This window comes from Hylobates moloch, unplaced genomic scaffold, assembly GCF_009828535.3.
Source record: "Hylobates moloch isolate HMO894 unplaced genomic scaffold, HMol_V3 SCAFFOLD_11, whole genome shotgun sequence".
NCBI lineage: Eukaryota > Metazoa > Chordata > Mammalia > Primates > Hylobatidae > Hylobates > Hylobates moloch.
Genome location: NW_026652286.1, coordinates 814,922 through 834,408, shown reverse-complemented (window position 1 = coordinate 834,408; position 19,487 = coordinate 814,922). Strand labels below are relative to the sequence as shown.

At 52.9% G+C, this 19,487-nt stretch overlaps 1 protein-coding gene across 2 annotated transcripts; it reads right to left on the bottom strand.

Moving 5' to 3' along the window:
* Positions 1-9,824: 9,824 nt before the first annotated feature.
* RAPSN (receptor associated protein of the synapse) lies at positions 9,825-18,702 on the bottom strand. 2 transcript variants are annotated; one of them, XM_032165972.2, is made up of 8 exons: positions 18,339-18,702; positions 17,383-17,721; positions 13,468-13,626; positions 12,619-12,717; positions 12,407-12,529; positions 11,936-11,989; positions 10,801-11,000; positions 9,825-10,108 (listed from the first exon to the last, which is right to left on the bottom strand). In XM_032165972.2, exons 1-8 carry the CDS (start codon positions 18,528-18,530, stop codon positions 10,036-10,038), a joined length of 1,239 nt encoding a protein of 412 aa, XP_032021863.1. In that variant the 5' UTR covers positions 18,531-18,702; the 3' UTR covers positions 9,825-10,035. The 2 variants fall into 2 exon arrangements, with proteins under 2 accessions (XP_032021863.1, XP_032021864.1); XM_032165973.2 differs by lacking the exons at positions 11,936-11,989; positions 12,407-12,529.
* Between the last annotated feature and the right edge of the window lie 785 nt (positions 18,703-19,487).

The window sequence follows — 19,487 nt, the reverse complement described above, 5'->3', positions numbered from 1 at the left end:
AAAAAAAAAAAAAAAAAAAAAAAAAAGAATCCCCCTACTGTTAATACTTCCTCTTAGTAATTTTCAATCCACTGACCCCTTCATTTTGCTTTGGTTATAAATTCCCAGCTGTGTTTCCTGTATTCAGAATTGAGCTCAGTTCTATACTGCAATCTTTTTCCTAATCCCCAAAGCCGGTGCCGGACCACAGCCTGGTGGAATGTTAAAGAGAAGGATTGACCCACCTGGATTTTAGGACCATTCTAGGCTGAACGTCTCATTCTTTTTTTTTTTTTTTTTTTTTTTTGAGACAGAGTCTTGCTCTGTCACCCAGACTGGAGTGCAGTGGCACAATCGCAGCTCACTGCAACCTCCACCTCCTGGGTTCAAGTGATTCTTCTGTCTCAGCCTCCCAAATAGCTGGGACTAAAGGCACCCACAACCATACCTGGCTAATTTTTGTATTTTTAGTAGAGACGGTGTTTCACCATGTTGGTCAGGCTGGTCTCAAACTCCTGACTTCAGGTGATCAGCCTGTCTTGGCCTCCCAAAGCGCTGGGATTAGAGGCGTGAGCGACCCGCCCGGCCCTGAACATCCCCTTCTTTAATCCTGGCTAGAATGACAGGGATCGATTATCTTGTGAGCCCAGGAGTAGGAATGTCTTGGGGAGATGGGAGAAAAAGGAGAATAGTTTATGAAGGTTCACTCTGCTCAAAAAGTTCAAGGAAGTACCAGGAGGTCAGTCCCAGCAAGGAGCTGGTAAGCTGGAGCAGAGCAGGTCCTCAGGGAGAAAGAGGTTGGCTGAATTAGGGGCCTCTGGTCCATCTGGGCCTCTAGAGAGAAGAGGTCTAGGCCAGGCCTAGAACAGATGTTTCTGTCTTGGCATCAAGCTGAGGTGAGAGCCACCAGGCCAAAACCCTGAAGTCATTCTTTGTTTTTGTTTGTTTGTTTTGAGACAGTCTCAATCTGTCACCCAGGCTGGAGTGCAGTGGTGTGATCACAGCTCGCTGCAGCCTCCACTTCCCAGGCTCAGGTGATTCTCCCATCTCAGCCTCCCGAGTAGCTGGGACTACAGATGCACACCACCACACCCAGCTAATTTTTGTGGTTTTTTTTTTTTTTTCCTGAGACAGAGTTTCGCTCTTGTTGCCCAGGCTGGAGTACAGTGGCGCCATCTGGGCTCACTGCAACCTCCACTTCCTGGGTTCAAGCAATTCTCCTGCCTCAGCCTCCCGAGTAGCTGGGATTACAGGCATGCACCACCATGCCTGGCTAATTTTGTATTTTTAGTAGAGATGGGGTTTCTCCATGTTGGTCAGGCTGGTCTTGAACTCCTAACCTCAGGTGATCCACCCGTCTTGGCCTCCCAAAGTGCTGGGATTACAGGTGTGAGCCACTGCGCCTGGCCATTTTTGTGTTTTTTGTAGAGATGGGGTTTCACCATGTTGCCCAGGCTGGTCTCAAAATCCTGGGCTCAAGTGATCCAATAACCTCCACCTCCCAAAGTCCTGGTATTACAGGCATCAGCCACTGCACCTGGAGTCATTCTTGACTTCTCTCTTCCCTCACTGATGCAGGACAAACAAGCCCCAAAATTGGGGCTTAGCCAAGGAGGGTTCTTGGCTTCACCAACGAAGGAATTCAAGGGTGAGCTGGTGGGGTTAGGCAGCAACTTTCGTTGAAGAGGTAGGGTACAGCAGCAGCAGAGGGTGGTACCTAGAGTAGCAGCTCAGAGGCAGTGTTGCACTCATATTTACACTTAGTTTTAACTGTATGCAAATTAAGGGACATATAATGCAGACATTTCTAGAAAAAGGGTGGTAACTTCAGGTCATTGAATTGTTGCCATGGAAAGGGGTGGTAACTTTCAGGTGTTGCCATGGCAACGGCAAACTGACATGGCACATTGGTGGGCGTATCTTCTGGAGAGCTGCCTCTGCCCCATCCCTGTTTTAGCTAGTCTTCAATTTGGTCCAATGTCTGAGCCCTGCCTCTGGAGTCAAGTCCCACCTCCTACCTCAACAGCAAATCCAATCCACCTGGAAATCCCATTGAGTCTACCTTAAACAAATATCCAGAATTCAGAAATAGTAAGATCTGAATCAGCACAATCAAGTGGAGGGTGTGGAGCCTGATGGGGCTTTTGGGGGTAAACAAGACTGTCCATGTGCTGAAATGCATAGTTAAGGCTGAGATGGAAATTCATTGGTTTCTCTCCTTTTGTATCTATCTGAAAATTTCCAAAACGAAAGATATAACTCCTCCTAACCCCCTTGAATAGGACCACTTCTCCCTCCCTCCATTGCCTATCACCCTGGTTCAAGCCACCATCATCTCAGACCTAGCTTATTATTATTATTATTATTATTATTATTATTATTATTATTATTATTTGGCGTTGCTGTTGCATTTGAGAGGGAGTCTCACTCTGTTGCCCAGGCTGGAGTGCAGTGGTACTATCTTGGCTCACTGCAACCTCTGCCTCTGAGGTTCAAGTGATTCTCTTCCCTCAGCCTCCCGAGTAGCTGAGATTACAGGTGCACGCCACCACGCCTGGCTAATTTTTATATTTTTAGTAGAGATGGGGTTTCACCATGTTGGCCAGGCTGGTCTCGAACTCCTGACCTCAAGCGGTCTGCCCGCCTCAGCCTCCCAAAGTGCTGGGATTATAGGCATGAGCCACCGCTACCCCTAGATTATAATGGGGACCTTTCCACTGGTCTCCTGGATTCTACCCTAACCCTCCTGTGATGGTTAATTTTGACTGGGCCATGAGATGCCCAGGTGTTTGGTTCGACATTATCCTGGGTCTTTTTGTCAGGCTGTTTTTAGACAAGATTGACATTTAAATCAGGAGACTGAGGAAAGCAGGTTGCCCTCTAATGTGGGCGAGCCTCATCCTGTCAGTTGCAGGCGTTGAACAGAAAGGCTGACTCTGAGGGAGTTTCTTCCTGCCGGATTCCCTTCTGACAGGCACAAAGGTCTTTTCTGCCTTTGGAGTTGAACTGAAACATTATTCTTCACGGGGCTTGAGCCTGACAGCCTTCAGAGGAGAACTACCCCATCGGCTCTGCTGGTTCTCAGACCTTCTGAATCAGGCTGGAACAAAACCATCAAGTCTCCTCGGTCTCCAGAACTCACCCTGCAGATCTAGGGACTTGCCAGACTCCATAATCACATGAGCCAAGTCCTTATACTACATCTCTTTATATAGCAGGTTGGTGCAGAAGTAATTGCAGTTTTTGCCATTAAAAGTACAAGCAGCCAGGCGCGGTGGCTTACACCTGTAATCCCAGCACTTTCGGAGGCCGAGGCGGGTGGATCGCCTGAGGTCAGGAGTTCGAGACCAGGCTGACCAACATGGAGTAACCCCGTCTCTACTAAAAAATACCAAAAAAATTAGCCGGGCGTTGGTGGTGGGCGCCTGTAATCCCAGATACTCAGGACACTGAGGCAGGAGAATCGCTTGAACCTGGGAGGCGGAGGTTGCAATGAGCTGAGATCACGCTATTGCACTCCAGCCTGGGCGACTAGACCAAGACTCCATCTCAAAACAAACAAACAAAAAAACACAAAAAACAAAAGTACAAGCAAAGAGATCCTATTGGTTCTGTTTGTCTGGACAATGCTTCCTAAAATCTATTATTTTGAAAAACCCTTTATTTTGAAAATGTTGAACATACAACAAAGTTTAAAGAATAGACAATGAACACCTGTGTACCTTTCATCTAGATTTGCCAATTGATAACATTTTGCCACATTTGACTTTGCTCTCTCTCCCTCTGTGTGTGTACACACACACATTTATTCCCAAACCATTTCAAAGTAAGCTACAGGCTGGGTGAGGTAGCTCATGGCTGTAATCCCAGCAGTCTGGGAGGCCAAGGCAGGAGAATCTCTTGAGCCCAGGGGTTTGAGACCAGCCTGGGCAACGTACGGAGAGCCCATCTCTAAAAATAATAAAAAAAAAATTAGCCAGGTGCGGTGGCACATGCCTGTAGTCCCAGCTACTCAGGAGGTGGAAGCAGGAAGAACACCTGAGCCCAGGAGGTCAAGGCTGCAGTGAGGTATGATCCTGCCACCACACTCTGGCATGGATGACAGAGAATGCCATTTCTGTCCAGGCACGGTGGCTCATGCCTGTAATCTCAGTACTTTGGGAGGCCAAGGTGAACAGATCACTTGAGGTCAGGAATTCAAGACCAGCCTGGCCAACATGGTGAAACCTCGTCTCTACTAAAAATACAAAAATCAGTGGCGCATGCCTATAGTCCCAGTTACTTGGGAGGCTGAGGCAAGATAATCACTTGAACCTGGGAGGCAGAGGATGCAGTGAGCTGAGATCAGGCCACTGTACTCCAGCCTGGGCAACACAGCAAGACTCCATCTCAAAAAAAAAATCAAAATAACTTCCAGACTTCATGACACTTCACCTGTAAATATTTCAGCCCATGTCTCCTAAAAACAGACATTTTCATACATAGCTACGATACGTTGGTAGTATAATACATTGTTGGCTGGGGGTGGTGGCTCACACCTGTAGTCCCAGAATTTTGGGAGGCCAAAGCAGGCGGATCACTTGAGGTTGGTTTTCGAGACCAGTCTGGCCAACATGGAGAAACCCTGTCTCTACTAAAAATACAAAAATTAGACGGGCATGGTGGTGCATGCCTGGGATCCCAGCTACTCAGGAGGCTGAGGCAGGAGAATCACTTGAGCCTGGGAGGTGGAGGTAGCAGTGAGCCAAGATCGCGCCACTGCACTCCAGCCTAGGTGACAGAGGGAGACTCTGTCTCAAAAAAAAAAAAAAAAAAATATATATATATATATATATAGTCATACCCAGGGAATTTAATATTGATGCAATAATATCCAATATATAGTCTATATAAAAATGTCTTAAATTATTCCCTAAACATCCCTTAAAGCCTTTAAAAAAAAATCCAGTATCATTGGCCAGGCGCGGTGGCTCACGCCTGTAATCCCAGCACTTTGGGAGGCCGAGGCGGGTGGATCACCTGAGGTCAGGAGTTCATAGACCAGCCTGGCCAACATAGTGAAACCCTGTCTCTACTAAAAATACAAAAAATTAGCTGGGCGCTGTGGTGGGCGCCTGTAATCCCAGCTACTTGGGAGGCTGAGGCAGGAGAATTGCTTGAACCTGGAAGGTGGAGGTTGCAGTGAGCTGGTATCACGCCACCGCACTCCAGTTGTCACATCTCTTTAATCTCTTTTATCCTAGAACAGTCTCCCAGTCATTTTGGTCTTTCATGGCCTTGGCATTTTTGAAACATTCAGGCCAGCTGTCTTGTATCGATTCTGTTCTCCACACAGCAACCAGACGGATTCCTGTAAAACCCAGTCAGATCACGTCACTCTGCTGAAATCCTCAGCAGGTGCCCGACTCGCCAGAGCAGGAGCCAAAGTCCTTCCCAAGGCCTGCGTGTGTTCACACCACACTCTCCTCCTTCGCTCCCGCTCACCTCCAGGCCTCCCCTGCTGCTCCTGAGCACATTAGACAAGCTCCTGTCTTAGGATTCTGTTCTCCGGGAAAACGCTCTTTCCAGGAAATCTGCTTAGTTCAGTCTCTCACCTCCTTTAAGGTTTCACTCACATGCCACCTTCTCAATGAGGCCCAGCTTTTTTTTTTTTTTTTTTCCACAGCGTCTCACTCTGGCCCAGGCTGGAGTGCAGTGGTGCCATCTCAGCTCATTGCAGCCTCTGCCTAGGCTCAAGTGATACTCCCATCTCAGCCTCCCGAGTAGTTGGGATTACAGATGTGCACCACCACACGTGGCTAATTTTTGTATTTTTAGTAGAGACGGGGTGTCGCCGTGTTGCCCAGGCTGGTCTCGAACTCCTGACCCCAAGTGATTTGCCTGCCTCTGCCACCCAAACTACTGGAGTTACAGGCGTGAGCCACCACACTCAGCCAATTAGTGCCTTTATAGGAAGAGGAAGACAGAGGGAGGGAAAGAGACTGGGGGTGGAGGGGGGCAGATCACCTGAGGTCAGGTGTTCGATTTGGCCAACCTGGCCAAATCCTGTCTCTACTAAAAATGCAAAAATTAGCCAGGTGTGGTGACACGTGCCTGTAATCCCAGCATTTTGGGAGGCTGAGGCAGGCGGATCGCTTGAGTCCAGGACTTCATGACCAGCCTGACCAACCTGATGAAACCCTATCTCTACTAAAAATACAAAAATTAGGTGGGCGTAGTGGCACATACCTGTAATCCTGGCTACTTGGGAGGCTGAGGCAGTGAGCCAAGATCACGCCACTGCACTCCAGCCTGGGCAACAGAGCGAGACTCTGTCTCAAAAATAAATAAATACATAAAATAAGAGAGAGAGAGAGAGAGAGAGAGAGCTCGATCTTGCTGTCACCACAGGAGCATAGGGGGAAAGTCTTGTAAGAACACAGAGAGAAGGGCAAGTCAGGAGGAGAGGCTTCTTGAACTTTCTGGCACCTCGATCTTGGATGTCCTGTCTCTAGAACTGTAAGTTTTAGTTGTTTAAGCTTCCCGTCCTAAGGTGCCTTGTTATGGCAGCCTGAGCTGAGACAATCACTGTTACTCATTATCAGTGGCTGCTGGGAGCCCATCCAAGCTGGCTCCTGTGTCCTTTGAGTTTTCCTCATTATTCTTTCAACTTCCCTTGCTTTCTGGCACAAAATAGCTCTGGCTCATCTTGTACTCTCCATGACCCAGCCCTGGAATCAGGCCCTTAACCAAAGAGCCTTGGTTCCTTTTAGTGAAACGTGGTGTTTCAAAGCCAAGCCCTGGCTGCTGGGTGAGTTCATTGCTGTTGGCATATCGCTGCGCTCAGGCTGGTGGACACACACATTTATAACTATATTTATTTCTAGATCTACCCGTATATTTTGAAGTCCATGAGTTCACACTGATTCTTACAATTCTAATTCAACGCCACAGGGTCCACTCTGGTTCTCTCCCTTTCCATATTTGTAATTCTCTCCATCAATAGTGACAAAGCGGCCGGGCACGGTGGCTCACACCTGTAATCTCAGCACTTTGGGAGGCTGAGGCAGGCGGATCATGGGGTCAGGAGATCAAGACCATCCTGGCTAACACAGTGAAACCCTGTCTCTACTAAAAATGCAAAAAATTAGCCGGCATGGTGGCACATGCCTGTAGTCCCAGCTACTCAGGAGGCTGAGGCAATAGAATTGCTTCAACCCAGGAGGCAGAGGTTGCAGTGAGCCAAGATGGAGGCATTGCACTCCAGCCTGGGTGACAAAGCAAGACTCCATCTAAAAAAAAAAAAAAGTGAGAAGGCTGCCTTCCACTGTCCTTAATCCACCTACTTTTTTTTTTTGAGATGGAGTCTCACTCTTGTTGCCCAGGCTGGAGTGCAGTGGTGTGATCTCAGCAGCTCACTGCAACCTCCACCTCCCGGGCTCAAGGGATTCTCCTGCCTCAGCCTCCCAAGTAGCTGGGATTACAAGTGTGCGCCACCATGCCCAGCTAATTTTTTTTTTTTTTTTTTTTTGAGACAAAGTCTTGCTCTGTCACCCAGGCTGGAGTGCAGTGGCAGGATCTCGGCTCACTGCAAGCTCCGCTTCCTGGGTTCACGCCATTCTCCTGCCTCAGGCTCCCGAGTAGCTGGGACTACAGGCGCCTGCCACCACGCCAAGCTAATTTTTTTTGATATTTTTAGTAGAGATGGGGTTTCACCATGTTGGCCAGGCTGCTCTCAAACTCCTGACCTCAAGTGATCCACTTGCCTCGGCCTCCCAGAGTGCTGGGATTATAGACTGTGAGCCACCGCACCTGACCTACTTACTTGTTTGATCAACCCCTTCTGTGTACCCAGTGTTCCACTGCCACTCCCTTCCACACACAGAACCCTCTTCACTCAATCCTTGACCTAATGCCCCCTGCCAGGATGCCCCAAATCACATGCATGGCCTATTCGCTCTACTCAAGCTCTGATGCCTCACACAAGCCTTCACCAATTTGGATGCCTCCTTACCCTGGTGAGGTCCCAATGGCCCACGCCAGGCTGCCCCTCCTTGGGCTTGGTCTCTGACACTTCAAAACAACCCAACCCCACGTGTGGATTCCGTCTTCTCTCCACACAGGTTCTGACCTCTCACCCCAGGCCTTCCCCTGTGTGGACACTCTTCAGCCTGCTTAGATTCCAATGCCTCACACCAGGGCACCCCTCCATACAGATACTTGTCTTGCTCTGTCCCACTTAATGGTTTTAGGACTGGTTTAGGGAAGGGGATGAACATGAGGAAGAGGGACCAGGCTCTACTCTTTTTTTCTTTTTTGAGATGGCGTCTCGCTCTGTTGCCCAGGCTGGAGTGCAATGGCACAAGCTCAGCTCACCACAACTGCCACCTCCCGGGATCAAGTGATTCTCCTGCTTCAGCCTCCCGAGGAGCTGGGATTACAGGCACCCACCACCGCGCCCAGCTAATGTTTGTATTTTTAGTAGAGATGGGGTTTCACCATGTTGGTCAGGCTGGTCTCAAACTCCTGACCTCAGGTGATCCAACCTCCCCTCTGCCTCCCAGAGTGCTGGGATTACAGGTGTGAGCCACTGCGCCAGGCCTCTACTCTTATTTTTTTTTGAGACAGAGTATTGCTCTGTCCTCCAGGCTGAAGTGCAGTAGTATGATCTTGGCTCACTGCAACCTCTGCCTCCCAGGTTCAAGAGATTCTCCTGCTTCATCCTCCCGAGTAGCTGGGACTACAGGTGTGTGCCACCATGCTGACTAATTTTTCTATTTTTTTTTTTTTTCTAGAGACAGGGTTTTGCCATGTTGTACAGGCTGGTCTTGAACTCCTGGGCTCAAGTGACTCTCCCACCTCGGCCTCCCAAAGTGCTGGAATTACAAGCAGGAGCCACTGCACACGACCAGGCTCTACTTTTTATTGTTACAAAGAACTTATCACTTTATATGAGCCTGCTAGGACTGTCATATTAGGCAGGTGAGGCCTTTGGGAGGCAATTAGGTCATGAGGGTGGAGCCCTTATAAATGGGATTAGTGCCCTTATTAAGGGACTGTGCCCGGCATGGTGGTTCTCATCTGTAATCCCAGCACTTTGGGAGGCCAAAACAGGTGGATCTTTTGAGGTCAGTAGTTAGAGACCAGCCTGGCCAACTTGACAAAACCCCGTCTCTACTAAAAATACAAAAATTAGCCAGGCATGTTGATGCGCGTCTGTAATCCCAGCTACTCGGGAGGCTGAGGCAGGAGAACTGCTTGAACCCGGGAGGCAGAGGTTGCAGTGAGCTGAGATCTCACCACTGCACTCCAGCCTGGGTGACAGAGTGAGACCCTGTCTCAAAAGAAAAAAAAAAAAAAAAAAAAAGGAATGCAGAGAACTTCCTTGTCCCTTCCACCATGCTAGAACACAGCAAGAAGACTCCATCTGTGAACAAGAATGTGTGCCCTCACCAGACATCCAATCTGCAGGTGCCTTGATCTTGGACTTCCCAGCCTCCAGAACTGTGAGATATCAATTCCTGTTGTTTGCAAGCCACCCAGTCTGTTTCGTTACAACAGCCCAAACGGACTAAGGCTTCAACACGGGAATCTGGGGGGACACGATTCGTCTATAGCAGCTTCCCACCAGGCTTTCCAAACTGTGTGTTTCCTGTTTATCATATACCCTCCCACACCCTGCATGTCAGCTTCTCAGTGCAGGGATCGCGTCTCTGTGGCATCCCAAGTTCCTGGAGGGGCTGCTGGAGGCCCTTGTACATATGTGCAGAGGAAACGCTTGTGTCTGAGGAAGCTCCCGTGGGGCGCCTCACTCCCACTCTCCCCACTCCTCAGACCTTGGGCCTGGAAAGTCGGAATCCCTGGGACCAGGTACAAACAGTTTATTTTTCTATAAAGAGCAAAGTACAAAGAGGCAGGGAGGGGAGCTGGGCCCAGGGGAGCAGCTGTGGGCAGGCCCCAAGGCCCTGGCTGTGGTGAGGACGCCGTGGCAACTGCCCCAGGAGTAAATGGGCCTCCGGTGTGCAGTGGAGAAAGAGCGGGAGCGGTGAGGAGGAAGCCCACGCCTGCTGCCAGGAGTCACACAAAGCCAGGCTTCATGGATGAGCGGCGGCAGTTGGGACAGCTCCGGGTCCCGTTGTTCTGCAGGCACCTGGGGAGGCAAAGGGCCCTGTCCACTCCCCTGAGGCCTGTCCTTCTCTCCGGGCCCTGGGCCCTCTCTCTCTTCCTTGCCTGCCCTCTGCAGGGGCTGGGATGCATCCTGGTGGATGTTCAGCAGCAGTGGAAGGGAAGGGAACGGTCCCCCCAGGCCCCCACTGCACCCGGCTTGCCCCTCTCCTCCTCTGCCCCAGGGACCTTCAGGGCAAGAGCATGGACTGGGAGTTGGGAGGATGGGATGGAGCCAGGCCCAGGGCAGGTCTGGCCCTGGATGTCTGACCTAATGAGCTTTGAGGGGCCTCTCTGACTTCTCTTTGGGAATTATGATAAGGATGGCCACAGATCTCAGCTCACTGCAGCCTCTGCCTCCCGGGTTCAAGTGATTCTCCTGCCCCAGTCTCCCGAGTAGCTGGGATCACAGGCTCCCACCACCATGCCTGGGTAATTTTTGTATTTTTAGTAGAGACGGGGTTTCACCATGTTGGCCAAGGTGATCTTGAACTCCGGGGCTCAAATGATCAGCCCGCCTCGGCCTCCCAAAGTGCTTGCGAGACAGACGTGAGCCACCACGCCTGGCCAAGGTTAAGTGTTTGCTATTAGTATTATTGCTGTGATTAGGCCAGCTGGGCCCTAGAGTGCCCTGAAGAGACCCTGCCCACCCCTGTCCACCCCCCTAGGAGCCCCCACCTGAAGTGGAAGATGTGGGAGCAGGGCAGGGCCTGCAGCCGGCTGTTCTTCTCGCCTATGGACTCGCCGCACAGGCCGCAATAGAGCTCCGTCTCCTCCACGCACTCGTGGAACCTCACAACGTGCGCCCGCAGTTCCCGCTGCAGCCCTTTGCTGCGGTAAATGCTCTCGCTCAGACAGTGCAGCTTGAGCTGGCTCAGCTGGGGCCCGCAGGAGTGGAGGGCGGCAGTGGGGGATGAGAGCAAAGTCAGTGCAGGTAGGCTCCGGTCTCAGCCACTTCCCTGTCTTGCTGATGGACCTCGGAAAAATGTCCTGCCCTCTCTGGGACCTTGCTTCCTTTCATGCAGAATGAGGGGGTGGGTGAGATCAGAGGTCTTCACCCCCCAGAACTGCCTGGAGACCCCATGTTTTTGAAAGATTTTATGACCAAACCTGGTGCACAGACTCCATAATAATTTGCGGCAGGGCGCCGTGGCTCATGCCTGTAATCCCAGCACTTTGCGAGGCCAAGGCAGGTGGATCACCTGAGGCCAGGAGTTCGAGACAAGCCTGGCCAACACGATGAATCCCCATCTCTACTAAAAATACAAAAATTAGCCCAGTGTGGTGGCGGGTGCCTATCATCCCAGCTACTCAGGAGGCTGAGGCAGGAGAATCGCTTGTACCTGGGAGGCAGAGGTTGCAGTAAGCTGGGATCACGCTATTGCACTCCAGCCCGGGAGACAAGAGCGAAACTCAATCTCAATTTTTTTTTTTTTTTTAGAGCGTGGGTCTCATTATGTAGCCCAGGCTGCTCTCAAACTTCTGGGCTCAAGTGATCCTCCTACCTCGGCCTCCCAAAATGCTAGGATTATAGATGTGAGCCACCGTGTCCAGCCCACTGTTAGGAGTTTTAATCAACATCAGGAAGCTTCTGAGGAATTCTGCTATCCTCCAAGCTATGAAACTTCTGCCCTGCCCTCAGAAGTGCTCTGTGTTTGGCAGAGACAGAGCCAGGGTATGGGGTTGGCTGCAGGCAGCTCCCAGGATCAGGAAGGGCTCATGACGTGAGCAGGCTCAGGAAGGCCCTTCCCCAGACCCAGGTTCCCCACTTGGGCCCTTGACCACAGATCCAGGACACAGAATCAAGTCTGACCTTGTTCCCCACCTCCTCGGCCAGATCCTGGGCTCTCTCGATGGCGTCCAGGGCCTGGAAAGTGAGCATAGGCTAGGGCTGCGGGCAGAGCTGTCTGACAGGCCTTGCTCGCAGGGAAGCACGGGGTAGGGGGGCAGGCCTAGGGAGGGTGACATGGCAGCTGCCCTGTGTGTGAAGGCAGCAGGAAGAGACTAGGGCACAGTCATAGGGGCTGTGTGGGCAAGTGACCTCCTGCCTCAGTTTACCCAGCAGCCTGGGTTCCAACCCCAGCTCCAGCCCTTTACTAGCTGTGGGTCCTGGGGCAAGTGATGGGCCTTCTCTGAGCCTGGAAAATGACCAGGAATGTCCTGGCCTCATAGGATCAGGGTGAGGCTGACGTCAGACAAAGTGGCTGAAAGAGCCAGCCAACCTACTGGCCCCAAGTGGGGAGCGCTGGGAGGGCTGGAGGCTGTGGGAAAGGCCCGACCTCACCTTGTCCAGTGCCTTCCTGGCCACCCAGCACTTGGCCACACCCAGCAGCGCCTGCACCTGCCCCAGGCGGTTTCCAATCTCGGTCATGATGCTCATGGCGGAGTCGTACCTGGGGAAGGCTGTCTGCAGAGCCAGGTGGGGGATGGAATCAGGCTGTATCAGGCCTGTGCCCCTGCCCCCCGCCCCCAGCCCCTGCATCCCGGTGACCTCACCTCCAGGTCCCCACGGCTCCGGTGGATGTCAGCGAAGCAGAGCAGGCAGAGCGCCTGCAGTGGCCGGTCCCCGTGCTGCAGTGCGATCTTCATAGACTCCTGCGAGGGCGGCCAGTGGTTCAGGCCTACTCCTCTGCCACCACCACTGGAGTGCCCTCCCCTCAACGGGCCCCTCTGAAGGGACAGCCCAGGGAAGCAACATCCTCAGAGCCTAGCGAATCTATCATGGTGCTGAGGCCTCACACACTGAACCACTGAAGTCACAGCACCCAGCAAGGTGGGTGGAAAGTGAGGCTCAAAGAGAAGTGACTTGATTGGGGTCAGCCAGTAAGTGACAAAGCTGGGATGTGAACCCAGGTCAGTGGGACTCCAGAAACTGGCCCTCTTCCACCTCTACCCTTCAAAGTGCCCCATATAGGGTGTTGGGGCAGAAGGAAGCCCCCTCCCCTGCAGATGGATTGGAAGGGAGTGGGTTTGGGATGAAGCTGGGGGATAAATGTTTCCTTCAGGGGCTCAGCTGTAGAGAGCTCATCTCATTTAAAAAGTAAAAACTGGGCCAGGCACAGTGGCTCATGCCTGGAATCCCAGCACTTTGGGAGGCCGAAACACGAGGATCGCTTGAGCACAGGAGTTGGAGAAGGCCTGGGCGACTTAGTGAGACCCCGTCTCTACAAAAATAAAATTAGCTGTGCATGGTGGTGCACGCCTGCAGAGAGGCTGGGCCAGAGGCGAGCCCTAGGGGGCTGGAAGCCGGGGCTGATTTGGAAGAAGGAAGCCCTGCTGTCCCAGGCCCCAGCCCCTGGCCCACACCACCTCATCCCCGACCTGCCCCCTTCCCCGCTGCCCCACCTCACAACACTCCATGGCACTGCCCAGGTGGCCCAGCAGGCGATAGGCCACGGCCATGTGGTACTGGCTCATGGCCCGGTACTTCAGGCTCCAGCCTTTGCCGTAGTTGTTGACAAGCTCTGCCGCCTTGCAGGGGAAGAAGAGGGCTTTCTCGTAGTCCTGCAGGGGACGTGGAATGGAAGGAGGCAAACTGAGCGGCAGAGGCTGCCCCAAGTCGAGGGCTCCTGGGCCAGGCTTCTCTAACAGCAGGTAGGGGCGGGGGGCTTGAGCGTCTGCTCGTTCATTGTGACATCCAGGACAAGAGTGGCCCAGGTAGAGGGAACAGCCAGTGCAGAGGTGTCGCTCTGTGGACTCAGGGATTCTCATCTGGTTTGTGACGCATCCCAAGAGCCTAGCACAGTTCTTGGCACTTGGTAGATGCACAATAAATATTGAGTGAATGAATGAAAAGACAAGAAAATACAGTTGGCTTCTCTTTTTCTCCCAATGCCAAACGGGCTCCTCAGCTTCAGAGATGCACAGGGACCGGAGATACCAGATCCCTCCACTAGAGCTTGCCTGCTGGCACCCGGAAGCAGGTGTTCCCTGAAGCTCAGTGGCAGACTGGCAGCACAACAGGCTCAAAAGAACATCAGACAGACTCAGTGAGGCGATGCAATCATTGGCTTGTACTTTCTCCTCAAGCTTCCAAACGCTTTTTCTACCTGCCCATGGTCAGCTGATGACCTCGCCTCAACTCCACGAGGAAAAGGAAGAAAATCAGGGAGAAGCTCCTTCCCCTCCTGTCTCCACCAGATCTTCCATCTCCGCACCTCTGCTCCCACGCTCCCTGCCTCCTTTCCTGTCACTGTGGAGGATGGCTCCTGTTCCCATCAAATGCCAGCCCCCGACGAGCAGTCTCTGCACCGTCAGGTTCTCTCTTTCTACAGAATCTTTCCCATCCACGTGCAAACATGTCTGGCATTTCTCATTGCATTTAAAAAATAAAAACCGAGCCAGGCACAGTGGCTCACGCCTGGAATCCCAGCACTTTGGGAGGATCGCTTGAGCACAGGAGTTGGAGAATGGCCTGGGCAACTTAGTGAGACCCCGTCTCTACAAAAATAAAATTAGCTGTGCACGGTGGTGCACGCCTGTAGTCCCAAGCTACTGAAGAGGCTGAGGTGGGAGGGTCACTTGAGCACAGGAGGTCGAGGATGTGGTGAGCTGAGATTGCACCACTGCACTCCAGCCTGGGTGGCACAGGCAGACTCTGTCTCACACACACACACAAAAATACTAGAAAGAAAAGAAAAGAAGGAAAGAAAAAAGAAAACTAACCCACCTTCTCTTGACCTCATTTCCCTTCAGCTAAAGCCCCATTTCACTGTTGTTTTTCAAGGTAAATCTATTTGATCTTTCACTTAATATTTAACAAGCAGCTCCAAGTTAACATGACCAAAAGAGAAGTGTCAATAACCCCCCCAAAAAAACCCTTTTTCTAATATGCCTTATTACATACTTTTAAATTTGAAGCCATATAAATGTTTTACAGGTTAAAAAAATTAAATTTAATTTGAAAAATACCTAAAAATAGAAAATGGAGGTCAGGTGCAATGGCTCATGTCTGTAATCCCAGCACTTGGGGAAGCTGAGTTGGGAGAACAGCTTGAGGCCAGGAGTTCAAGATCAGCCTGGGCAATATTGCAAGACCACGGTCTCTACAAAAAATTTAAAAATTAGCCAGATGTGGAAGAATGTGCCTGTAGTCCCAGCTACTCAGGAAGCTGAGGAGGGAGGATCGCTTGAACACAGGAGTTGTAGGTTACAGTGAACCGTGATTGAGCCACTGCACTCCATCCTGGGTGACACAGCAAGATCCTATCTCAAAAAAACAAACAAACAAACAAACAAAAAACCTAAGGCTGGGTGCAGTGGCTCACGCCTGTAATCCCAGCACTTTGGGAGGCCGAGGCAGGCAGATCACGAAGTCAGGAGATTGAGACTATCCTGGCTAACACGGTGAAACCTCATCTCTACTAAAATACAAAAAAATTAGCCAGGTGTGGTGACAAGTGCCTGTGGTCCCAGCTACTTGGGAGGCTGAGGCAGGAGAATCACTTGAATCTGGGAGACAGAGATTGCAGTGAGCCGAGATCACGCCACTGCACTCCAGCCTGGGCGACAGAGCGAGACTCCATCTCAAAAAAAAAAGAAAAAAAGTAAATAAATGTCCCTAACTGTGTGTCATATTACTACAACCACACACACAAATAATTATTTCGGCCGGGCGCAGTGCCTTACGCCTGTAATCCCAGCACTTTGGGAGGCCGAGGCAGGCAGACCACAAGGTCAGGAGATCGAGACCATCCTGGCTAACACGGTGAAACCCCGTCTCTACTAAAAATACACACACAAAAAAAATTAGCTGGGCGTGGTGGCAGGCGCCTGTAGTCCCAGCTACTCGGGAGGCTGAGGCAGGAGAATGGCGTGAACCCGGGAGGCGGAGCTTGCAGTGGCCGAGATCGCACCACTGCACTCCAGCCTGGGCGACAGAGCGAGACTCCGTCTCAAAAAAGGCCGGAACCCGGGGGGGGGGGCCTTGGGGGGCCGAGAAAGCCCCCCCGCCCCCCCCCCCGGGGGGAAAAAGGGAACCCCCCTCAAAAAAAAAAAAAAAAAAAAAAAGTTATTTCAATGACTTTGGAACAAAAGTACTCAGTTTACCCATAGTGGGATATATTATAAAAACAAGGCTGGGCACAGTGGCTCACACCTGTAATCCCAGCACTTTGGGAGGCCAAGACGGGCGGATCCCTGAGGTCAGGAGTTCAAGATCAGCCTGGCCAACATGGTGAAATCCCATTTCTGCTAAAAATACAAAAATTAGTCAGGTGTGGTGGTATGCGCCTGTAGTCCCAGCCACTTGGGAGGCTGAGGCAGGAGAATTGCTTGAACCCAGGAGGCAGAGGTTGCAGTGAGCCGAGATGGCGCCACTGCACTCCAGCCTGGGTGACAAGAGCAAAACTCCGCCCCTGCCCCCGTCAAAAAATACCCAGGGTCAGAACCTGCAGTCGCTGACCCTATCAGTTCCTTCACAGTTGGCCCTCCTCCTCTCACCTCTCTACCTCTGCACACACCTGAGACACGCCTGGCAGCCATGCTGGCCTCTGTCCTTCCCGGAACATTCCAGGAGACATTCCAGGGTGCTCCTCAGGGTCCAGCTTGGCTTTAGGGGTTCCCCCATTTTTGCCTAGAATGCTCTCTCACCAGATTTTTGCATGGCGCACCCTCTCTTCTTCAAGCCATCAAACGTTACCTCCGCGAGGCCCTCCGACCACCATATCTGAAATTATGACACCCCCACGCCCAGTGCTGCCAGCCCTTTGCCCCGCTTCGCTTTCTCCTAACACTTGACTTCCTGACTGTGTTGATTGTCTTTCTTCCCCAACTAGAATGCAACCCTCGTGAGGACGGGGACTTGGCTGTTTTTCTCACTGCTACACCCTGGGTCAACAGTCTTGGGATACAGTAGATGCTCAATAAATATTTGATGACTGACTCCATACAACCCCACTGTAAGGTGAGTCCTATTCTCCTTCATTTTACAGATCTCTCCCAAGGTTCAGAGGGGACAGGTGACTTGCCCAAGACCACACAGCAAACATGGCAGGGCAGGCCGCTGGCCTGTCCTCACAGAGGAGCCTCCCATTATTCCTCCAGGAAGTCGGACAGATCAAGGTTTGAATCCTGGCTCTGCCCTTGCTGGCTTCCTGGCCAAGTTGTTACCTTCCTGGATAAGCCTTTTCGCTCCCTGATTCTCACTCTCCTCGTCCCTCCCTAGAAGGAGGGCTGAATGAGGTAGTGCCACAGGGTGTGTGCCTCATGAGAGGGAGCCCCAAAGCCCTCCACTGCTGTCCCCCTGGGGTGCAGGCCCACCTTGACCTGGGCATAGAAGCTGCCCAGGCTGCAGCACACGCGGCACTCGAGCATGGCGTCATCGTTGTTGTGGGCATAGCGCAGGGCCTTCTCGAAGCTCTCCAGGGCCTTCTGGAAGACGCTGAGGCCCAGGAAGGCATTGCCCATGCTCAGGCTGACCTGGCCTCCGAGCTGGGCACCTGCCCTGGTACCAGGCAGCCCAAGGCAGGTCTTGCAGTAGGAGATGGTCTTGTGGAACTCGCACAGCTTCTCGTTGCTGCGTGCCAGGTTCAGGTAGCTCTCCAGGAGGAAGTCAGCATCCTCCAGCTCCCGGGCTGTGTCGATCTGGACCACAGCGAACTGCACACCGCGACGGTGGGTAGGTGGGGCTCAGCCTGGACTCTGAGCCTTGGACCCCAGCCTGCACTGCAGGCTCAGACCTGGAAGCCCCACACCCACCCCCCAGCCTCACACCCAAAGCAGCAGATCCCAAAGCTTCAGACCCAGAGCTTCTACCCGCCAGCCTCAGCTACCTTCCCTACACCCCAGCCTCACCTCCCAAGCTCAGGCTCGCAGCCTTCACCTTCTATCCCAAGCCTCAGATCTGGAGTCTCCCCCACCCACCCACCCCCAGCCTCAACCCTGGAGCCCATACCCCTCCAGGCTCAGATACAGAACACCAGACAGGGAGGCTGAAACCTACACTGGCCTTGAGACCCACAAACCCTCGACCCTGAGGCTGGAGAACCTCAGTCTCAGAGACTCGGGCACCACAGTTCAAGACCACAGGCCTGAATCTGATGCCAAGACTCAGTATCTAAGACCCAGGGCCTTAGATATAAATTCAGAGCCTCGGGCCCCGGCTGCCAGCCTGTGGGACACGGGGGAGCCCAAGGAGGCCGAGAGGGGACTGGGGAGCCTGGGAGACATCCGGCCCCAGCCTGACCCTTGAACGCCCCCAGGCCGGGTGCACCCACCTTCAGCATCTCCTTGTAGCGGCCCATCTCCGAGTGGGCCGTGACCAGGCAGCCCAGCACGCGGAAGCGCCCCATGAGGTCCGAGCTCTTCTCCAGCACCTTCGTCCACACCTGCAATGCCTTCTCTGTCTGGTTGGCCTGGTACAGCTGGAGCCCCTTCTCGATCTGCTGCTTGGTCTGGTCCTGCCCCATCCTCCCCAAGCCCTGTGCCCCACGTGGGGTGATCCCTGGTGGCTCCGTGCCTCTAGGCACTCATGGCGCAGGAATCACAGTGCCGGCTGCCCCCCGAAACGTGGGAACAAAAGCAGCATCGGGTGGGAGCCAGAGTGGGGCCTGGATGGACAGCAGGCGCCACCCTGGGAACAAAGCTGGTTCAGCCCGTCTGCAGCTGTCCCTGCCAGTTGGGGCCACGTGGCCTCTGAAGAATGTCAGCAGCAAGGTCACGTGGGCCTCTGCCGCACCCACCCACGAGCTGGGACGTGGCTTCCCCGAGCATACAGGCACCTTGCCACCTGGGCACCCCCTTGGGCGTCCCTTCGGCACCTCCGACACTGACCCTGACCGCCCTGGCAGCACGGGCCCTCCCAGCAGCCTCGCCAAGGGGCCAGCTCCAGCAAGTGGGCAGGCCTTGGGCCAGAGGTGCTCGGGGGAAGGAGAGCGAGGCTGGACCTGCAGGTCCGGGGAAGCCAGGTGAGTGCCCAGCCCTGCTTCTCCCCCATCAAGACACTCCCCCCACCTTCTCCCCCATCAAGACACCCCCCTGGCTCTGTTCCTGAAATTCACTGAGCGCCGTGGGTCACTCATCCAGGCCCAGGCCGACACCATTCACCAACTCTCACCTTAGAAAGTCTGGGAAAGACCTCCAGCTGGTGAGAGGCCTGAGCTCTAGCCTGGCTTCCTTCGAACTCCCAGTGGGACCCTAGCCAAGTGACCTGGCACCGTGGACTGCAGAGACGAATGGTACCTGGCTCACTGGCCTGCTATGAGAACTCAATGACGAGAGAGTTGAGAAGGACTTAGGACAGTGCCCGGCACAGGAAACCCCGTATGTGCTGCACGAGGCCATTTTGCTCTGTGGCAAATGCCCACCCGGGCCAGAACCCAGCCCTTGAAGTTTCAGTGTCTCACTCCAATCCCAACCCCGGGCTG

Bases quoted from the DNA above. Each gene is read 5' to 3' on its own strand.
- RAPSN (XM_032165972.2), bottom strand. From the start codon at position 18,530: ATGGGGCAGGACCAGACCAAGCAGCAGATCGAGAAGGGGCTCCAGCTG. The intron at 12,718-13,467 runs GTGGGGCAGCGG...CCGCCCTCGCAG, and splicing joins GTGCCATGGAGTGTTGTGAG to GAGTCTATGAAGATCGCACT. The intron at 11,990-12,406 runs GTGAGGTCGGGC...CTCACTTTCCAG, and splicing joins CCAGGAAGGCACTGGACAAG to GCCCTGGACGCCATCGAGAG.